A 9085-nucleotide genomic window follows, 5' to 3' on the forward strand; every position below is an offset into this window, starting at 1 on the left:
CAATACGAGCGAAAAACAAGTAGCGCCAGAACATAATATTGTGCTTAAATACCTTATGGAATAATGTTTAACTTTCGTCCTAAACGATTGAATCCAGTAATTGTGAGTTGAATTCGATAACCGAGATAATCAAAACTATTACAAAATGTATTACATTCATATGCATGGCATTAGATCTCGGCCAGCAATGGGGAAGCGACCAATCCTCGAAATACAAAGATTATTATAGGTTGTAACATTTCAGAAAAACGCACAGAATAAACATAAAAGTGAGCCATGACTAGAATTTAAAGTTTCCGGAGATCAATCCACCGTTTGCTATACTTTTTATGATCTTCAAAAAGTATTTAACAATTGTTAGAATATTGGCCAAAGGCACCAAGTTCATGATTCTTTGGAAACCACTTTTAAAGCAAAGATCCCTTTAATCAATATTGTGAAGTACATATACATACAGTATTAGTAATTAATGACTTGTATTTCATAGTTGAAGAAGACCAAGAAGTATGAGCTACAAGTCATTAATTACTGATACACAGAAAGACAGTATACTCGGGCTTCAAGGAAAGGTTAGTATCTATTAATCCGATAAAACATATAACGTAAAATCTACTCCCAATTTCAACAATCGATTATATATGCGGCCATTTTAGATACCGTACTAAGGAAGGAATTATAAACATCTCACACCCAACGGTCGATAATTTTGCAAAAGCAAACTATTCAATGATGCATGTGAGCAAAAAGTTTAAATTAGCCATCAATGTCGTTACTCGATATGTTTTCAATCTCAAAAAGCATGACCATATATCGAATTAGGCTGACTTGCTTTAAGGTTGTAAGTATAATCTTCACCTTAAGCTGCACACCTGCAACCAAACCTACAGAATTCTAAATAATCCCCCAAAGTACCTTAAGAACTTTTTCATGTATGCGTGATCAACAAGAGCACTCTCACAGATTTTTTCACGATGCCTAACTATTTGAATTATTCTTAACGTCATACAGTCGTTAACATTTGCAATAATTGTCGACTTCGTCGCAGTCTTTTTTTATTCAAAGGGAGTGCATCTAATTTTATAAGAAATAGGTAAAATACCACTTTTAAAATAGGTTGGCACTTTTGAGATAGCTATAGATTCATATACTTTGAAAACTAATAGAAGTTGGTTTTTTTTCTATGTAGAATATTAATAAAATAAAAATAACATAAATCCACAAAAGAGTAATAAGTGAAGGCACAAATATATGTAATTGAATAAGTTGCTCTATTTCCAGATCTTTACTCAATTGGAACACCCACATTTGTTTGTTTTTTTTTCAGTTTGCATTACAGTGAACTTGTGTCGGCTATAATTCGCCGGACGCGATAACAAGGATATTTTTTTTATTAATAGCGCGTAGATTATTTTTTAATGTTTCTCCAGTAAAAGGAGCGTTGCACATGTAATATTTTGGGTTGATTAATTTGTTTAGGGACCGAATCATTTTGTTTTCTAGCTTTTATTATGCTTAAGGCATTGAAAATATGTTCACGAAAATCTAAGTGAAATAAACTTGGAATAATATTTTTCCAGAAAACAAAATTTTACACCTTATCCAAAATCAAGATTGAATTTAAATTCAAGTTTTAAATTTAAAAAAAAACATACTCATAGAAATCTCTTGCCGGATAAAAAAAAATTTAACCTGATTAATCCACATAGTGCTACAAGTGCCTTGCTCGTGTGATATGAATACTAAATTCCATATATAAAAATTCTAGATCGCACTATAGACCAATATTCGTATTAAGTTATATCTATTTCACTAATGTATGTTATTTGCGAGAAAATCGGATGAGTGTGAATGCCAAAAATTTAATTTACTATTCACGTTTTGAAATTAGTATTTTGGCCATAACTTCTGATCCCAAAGTCCGATCAGGACGTTATTCAATAATAAAAAAAAAACAATGCAACAAGACTTTCCGTCGAATGTAACTAGTTGCAAGCAATGTCGTTTAGGTTAAGTGTCTTAAAAATGGGTGAGACTTCACATTAGGGTGGCTCAAAAACACTTTTCAATTTTTGATGGGCCGCCCTCTTATTCGAATTCTATTTGATGCCCTGATGCTCTGGACAAAATTTCAGCCAAATCGGTCAACGTTTGGGCAGTGCTAAACTCGTTGGAAGTTTATATGAAAAATGTATGCAGAAACATCCAAAATAGTGATTTGCAGTTGGACGGCACAATTTACGATCAAGAACCATGATACTCATTCAGTTCTTGTAAAATAAAATACAGAATGTTATGCTGAAAACCGCGAGAAGATTAGAGTTTATTACGCAAAGATATTAGCATTCTACTGGAGTGTTGTAGGGGTGAATTTATTTCTTTTCAAAGGTAAAAGAAACGAAATTTGCTCAAACCCCACTGCAGAGAAATGCTAATAACTTAGCCGGGCAAACTCGAATCTTCTCGCGGTTTTCTGCATAACATTCTGTATTAAATTCTCCAAGATCTGAATGAGTATCATAGTTCTTCATCGTAAGTTGTGTAGTCCAGCTGCAATTTACTGTTTTTGGATGTTTCTGCATACATTTTTCCATATAAACTTCCAACGAGTTTAGCACTGGCCAAACGTTGACCGATTTGGCTGAAATTTTGTCCAGAGCATCAGGGCATCAAAGAGAACCGAATAAGAGGGCGGCCCATCACAAAAATTGAACAAAGTTTTTCCCATACTAATTTGAGCCACCCTACTTCACATACATACACACACATACAGACATCATCTCAATTCGTCGAACTGAGTCGATGGGTTGTTATGCCAAATCTCACCAAGAACCCATATTTCGCCCAAGCTTCTATTTAGCAGATTTAATTGATCGCAATTCATTTCGTGTATCCCTCAGCCCCATAACTGTGGATATCCTACAGCAAACGTGCATATGAATTCATATAAAATAATTTCTGTTTTCCTTGTACGAACAAAATATAACAAATCAATGAAAAAGTTGTTTGGTGCGTTTTGCTTAGGAGCTTAGGAGCGAATATATAGCCTTTTATTCGTACTTATTGTACAAGAAAGACAAAAACATAAGCATTAGGGAAGTATAAATGAGAACTGGGATAATTATAAATATTACTACTCTGATTTGAGCCAAAATTTCCTTGAAAGTTTTTAGTGAAAGATGTGACATATATTTCATATATGTAATCATTAACTTTAATAAAGTGATTCCTTCGCCTATCATTTTATTTGTAGGGGAACGGATCGGCACTTCATACCATTTCCATCCCATCAAAAACAAAGCAATAAAAAGGTATTTGATTAATTATTTATTTTTGTGATTTTTTTTCAGCAGTGAGCACGCTTGTTAGCAAAAAGAAGCGACAACATTGGTGCTGTATTTCTTTGTTTTGCGATGAGATGAATATATGTTCGGTGAGATGGAAAACGGAACAGTTCCTCTATATGCTGCGGTGGTATATCAAAAACATTTTATTACCCATTAACTGAGTTCAAACTTATTCCACGGATATAAAATAAAAAAAATTAAAAACTAATCTACAATTAGTAAAACATAATTATAGTATATGTCCAAAAGCAACAACAGAGTTTTTTTTATTCACATATAAAAATGGTTTAAAAATCATTGTCTGACAATTTCTCAAACTTATGGCGATTTTCTCCACCTTTGATGAAGCTTTGAACTGTTCATTTTGTTTATTCATTGAGAGAAGCTTTTTCGTTACACCTTGGTGTACGAGATAGGCAGAAAGCAGACAAAGTTGTGAAACTGATAGCACTAGGTGTATTGTATTTTAGAAGCCATGATTGAAATTCTGTATGTATGTATTTTATCTTCAATCGGGAGATACCGTCGTTACTTTTCTTCCTTTATATGTGTCAATATCATAATTGACACAATATTCAGTTTATGCAATTTGAAAAATCAAACATTACATTAATGTCTATTTAAAAAGTATTGAAGCGTAGAACAGTGCATAAATTATTGAAATTTGTACACGGTTTGGTTTTAGTCGATAGCGTCGATGAAACAATGAGTTCACCCCACGGAAAAATCACGAAAAATAAAAGAAAATTCAGGTGGTATTTTAGAAGCTGTGAAAGGTTAACCAAGGAATTGATTAATTCCAACCGCGTAAAAAGCTGGGTGTATAGAAAATTAATTTGAGCTTTTTAGTGGAATGTCTTCACTTGTCATAGGACGAATAAGACCGTCTTCAGTGTCTCGTTCTTGAGTCGACCTAGTCGAATAAGTCGAGTCAAGTACGAGACACTAAGAACGGCGTTACTATTGAGGTCAAAATACGTATTCCTATCTGTAAAGTTACAATCAAGTGATTGAATTAAATGGAGTAGTACTAACTCATCTTATGACAAGCATAAAGGTTTGTAAACTTTGAAAACTATTTAATTTTAATAGAACATCATACAGTTTAACCGAAATTACGCCTAAACTGTGATTTTTTACCTCATTGTATTAAGTCGATCAAGTGGAAATAATAAATTATCTATCAGTACATTTTAGCTATTCCATGCTTTTGTAAATGCTCACTAAATATCGAAGTAAATTTAATTTGAATATCTTCTTATTAGACTCGTATTCAAATTAATATGCCTCAATAAATCATATTAAGCGGAGCCAATAATTCACCATGAAACACAAGCGGTCGGTAATTAAAGCAATGGTTACTATCGTTCATTAGCATCCGCTGGAGAATTCAAATTTCCAAAAGTACGAATGCAGTTTTTGACCACTCGCCCGACGAGGGGCACCCGCCGTCGTGACCATGCATGTGTATCAAATTTTACATATATTAATTACCACAAATCACCAACGCAGCCGACGCCAAGCGTGGCCATTTTGAATGGCTCAATACCCAATGCGTGTTTTCCCATCATAACCGCACGGTCCGCGCGTAGGCCCGCTGCTATTTTGGGGCTGAAAGCAGAACAACTTTCCGCTTCGGCCGTAGCCCGAGCAATCCACCGGCCCACCACTGATAAGAGTAATCTTAATCTTTTAAAAGCAAAAAGAAATCGACCCGACATGCAGCATATAAATATATATCAAAGCGTGAACTCAAGAAGAAAACGAAGATAACGACGAAACAAGGCTTATGATATCTCGGCGAAAATGCTCTACTTATTGTTCAGCGAAACTTACCGGTCACTAGCCAGGGATGGCGGGTAATGTCTGGGAGGCCTGACTGGCCACCGCCGACGGACGACGATAGCTGTGAACATGCGGATCCGAGGGAATCTACACCGACGCCGGCGGACGCCGCCGATACGGCGGCAGCTTGCTGGTAGAACTGTGCAATACTGGCGCTGCCGGGAACTCCCATCGGTGGGTAACTATTCATAACGCTATCGGTGTATCTACTGCTGATGGATGAATCAAAACGGAGAAAGAGGATCTGTAGTAACCCGTACGGCGCTAAGTAGTTCTGAGTTGGAATTACCTGCACGATTTGTCGTCTAGGCCGGAGAAGCCTGGCATCGTTGAGTAGCTGGTGTGCGACGACGGGTGATTGGAAACGAACGGATACATTTTGCTGGTCGGTGGAGAATTCGGACTACCTTCACTACCTGTGGTTAATGGACTACCTTCAGAGTTTGGGGTCTGTGACACTGTTGAATTCGAATTGGAAATGGACTGTGATGAAATCTGTGAGCTAATGAATGGCTGAAACTGTGCGTATTTTGGTAGCATACTATCGATTATGAATTTGGACATGGCCGCATTACAGGGATTCTGTCGGAAGAATTGTTAGTGGTCAGAATAAGAACCCGGTTGTTGGTTAGTAGTGGAATTGGTCTGCACTACCACGCACAGTTTCCTAGCTCTTGTTGGAACGGACTGGATTTTCGCATTCGGGTTAGTAGTTTGTCTCTTGGTCTATGTTGGAGTTAGTTGGAGTCTTTGGTGAAACACAGCTAAAACTACAAGGTACTCACTTCAACGCTCAATGCCACTGTGTAGATTAGTTCACTTTGTTCAAAACTTTGAGCAATCAATCTGCTCAAAATGATTGCTACTTTACCACCTTAATAGACCCATTCTGATCATTTCATCTAATTATCATCACTGGCAAATGCTTTTTCAACGATTCCGTTGCCTTATCACTTGAATTTCTTATCACAATTTCAAATCACAAACAAGTTGACCTGTGTACTCAGTTTAACCACCGTTAGCCACAGTTGTTGATTCACTCTCGCCACTTTAGTCGGACTTTAATTGCCCAGTAGCTCTTAAAACAGCGACGTCCTTAGCTCAGTTGCACGCGGCATAACAGGTCATCAGATTGACGATCACCTATCGTCGTCGGGAGCAGCACTCGTCACGTACGTCGAGGATTCAAAGAAGTTCAAACTGTCGGCGATTTTCTTTCTTCCTGCAGCATTTCGTCTCGTGGCACTACACGAAGTACAAAGTTTCACCGCCGCACGAAAAAAAAATGAAAACAAAGCAATCGTGGCTTCTTTATTATTTGTTGTGTTTTTGCAAAGCCTCCTTTGATTCTCTATCAAATTGTTTTATTCATCTTTTATCTTTGAACTAATGTTGATTTTTATTACTGCTTTATTTTTATAGATATTATTTTGAGTTTTCCTCTCTTGGTTGTTTTTTATTTTTACTGTTATTAATATTATAATAATAAAAATTCGATCGTAGAAGTCCGAAGTTGTTTACGTTATGACAAGTAGTTCGTTTATGACACAATACAAAAGTTTCGCATATAACAAGCAATACAAGAGGAAAAATGATATTCCTTGTGTGTTTATTTTATATTTTATATACATTAAAGCCCCGAAGCTCTCTGTATTGCCCACTGTCGCCGTCCCGCTCTATTGGTGCCTGGACCCTTCGCGCCGCCGTCTTGGCCTTTGGCCTCTCACTCATACGCGAATCTCTCACTCTCTTCCGCGACTCTCCGCGAGGAAATCAACGCGAACCGTGTGTGTTCGATGCCGTGTTCAAGCATCCACATGAACCTTCGAATGTTCTTAATCGCAAACCGAAACCGATTCCAGTGTGTTGTCACAATGAACGGCAATTATCGGCGAAATGATCACGATCACGATCTACCGCGTCACGATCACGCAGAAGCCAATCAATCGAATGAAGTTCTATTGCGAAGCGATAAATTTTATTTCCCAACCACGTCAGGTGGAATTTTCGTACGATTTTCGAGAATTTGTCCGCTTGAACCATAAATATCGCGAGCGCGTTTACGACCGTGATAGTGTCTGCACCTCTTCTTCGCACACACTGCGAACCATCAACGCGGAATACCGCCAGTAGACCGATGAGCAAAGAAAAGCCCTAACTCACCCACTGGTCCCGCAGTGAGCAAAATGTGCTCAATCGTACGGCGGAAAACTAGTTATCTCGCTTCGACTCATTCGATGGAAACGCTCAAATTGGTTGATCTCGTTCCACTCCCGGGCAGAGTCGATTCCTGTGAAGGAATTCTCTGCTAGAGCAGGAGTTCCGACTCGGCACGGTTCGCCTTCTCTATCCGCGTGGGGTGGTTGACGCACGGTGATGGGTCACGGTTGGGAGTTTTGATTTTTCCTTCTCTCTTTCCGCTTCTTGATCTCCGGGGCAGAAGTGCTGTCGGGTGCTGTTGCACAACGCATCGAGTGGTTTTCCGTATTCTCATAAGAACCGAGTGAAGGGATGACGCGTGTGCAGCAGGCAAATCCTCAGCGGGAGGTGAGGTGAACTAAGCGAGGCTTTATGCAGCAGTCGGGACGACGGTTATGCAGTTCGCTTCAAAGGCCCCGGAAGATAAGAGGATATTTTTTGGGATTTTTATGCTTTGTTTACTTGCCGCAGTGGACAAAGGATTGCCGGCGAAATCCTATGAGAAACTTTTGCTTTTATGATAATGCACTTTATTGTGCAATTTTTAGAATCGAGTTGGAAGTTTGCGTAGAATAATGCGAATAAGAATAAAATGTTTTTACCCCTACATGTGAGAAGGCAAATACGGTAGAGCGGGGTAATATCCCTTACGCACTTTGAAGCCAGAGTTCGCCTTTCACTAGTTAACAAAGTGCGTGATAGAGAGGCATTTATCATGAAAGTATCATAATTATACATTAAATGAGTTGTGTTTTGTTGCATCCTGTGGAATATATGGCAAATGTATTTAACACGAATACTCTACGTCTTGGGAATTAGAAAAAAAAATGACTCACACCGTTTGTAGTCCACATAACGATTACAAGAAACCATGCGTCTCCATGTGTAAACACGTTCTTCTAGTTATTAATGCTCGATAACTGAAAGGCTACCCCAGACCTAAGCGATATCATCGCCGCGATTCAATCGTTGGGCCACTGCAGGCAATGTTTCATTTACGCTTACATACCAACGGCGACAGAATCGCAGTCGCCAAATAATAGAATCGCAGTGGGATTGTTGCGTCGCGTGTGTTTGGGAAACCTTAATGCTATTTTTTTGGTGTATATAACAATAGGTTAACAGAATCTATGATCTGTTAATTATTTAGGCAAAATATGCATTAACGATTGATTGCTTGATATGAATTCATAAACGTTTACGCATGAGTAAATGCACAGAAACATCCATTCTACGAAAAAATACTCCGAAAATCTGTGGTCCAACCTCGACCAAACATTTTATATATAATCTGATGAAGCATCACTTTTTCTAATACAACACCCAACGATCGGATGCCATTTTTTTTTTTCAATTCAGAATTTGCTAATTCTTTACAATCAATGTATAAAAACCTAACAATAATTTTAAAACCTGTAATAATTTTATGCGATATCTGTGTAAGAAACATGCTTTTTTTGTATGCCTTCTTTACTCTCCAAGATATTATGACAATAAAGAAAATGGAATTGGTTCTTAAGGGTCACCCACGCCGGTTACAAGAGCGTGGTTACAAATAGATATAACAGTAATTATACATAGAAAAATACTGGCAGTTTCTTCTAGTTAAGTAATTATTTTCGTTTCAGTTGTCTTTCAGGAATGAAATTAGGAATTTTTCACCGGTTTCATTGTTTCTAACGGCGTCACAAATGCTG

General features: G+C 37.8%; 1 protein-coding gene across 7 annotated transcripts in view; it reads right to left on the bottom strand.

Annotated features, from left to right (window-relative positions):
- Positions 1-7306, bottom strand: part of LOC134219546 (homeobox protein abdominal-A homolog) — a 93105-nt gene extending 85799 nt beyond the window's left edge. For 2 of the 7 annotated variants that reach the window (XR_009981607.1, XM_062698295.1), the window contains exons 1-3: positions 5975-7305; positions 5479-5647; positions 5181-5401 (exon numbers count right to left, since the gene is read on the bottom strand). Coding sequence is in view for 5 of the 7 variants with exons in the window: in XM_062698295.1 (XP_062554279.1) it covers positions 5181-5401; positions 5479-5647; position 5975 (391 nt within the window). In the remaining 2 variants the exon portion in view is untranslated. Of the gene's footprint in view, positions 1-5180; positions 5402-5478; positions 5648-5974 lie in introns of all 7 variants that reach the window. The other 5 variants (XR_009981609.1, XM_062698312.1, XM_062698322.1 and 2 more) reach the window with 5 other exon arrangements.
- Positions 7307-9085: the final 1779 nt, after the last annotated feature.

Source organism: Armigeres subalbatus, chromosome 1 (assembly GCF_024139115.2).
Source record: "Armigeres subalbatus isolate Guangzhou_Male chromosome 1, GZ_Asu_2, whole genome shotgun sequence".
Lineage (NCBI taxonomy): Eukaryota > Metazoa > Arthropoda > Insecta > Diptera > Culicidae > Armigeres > Armigeres subalbatus.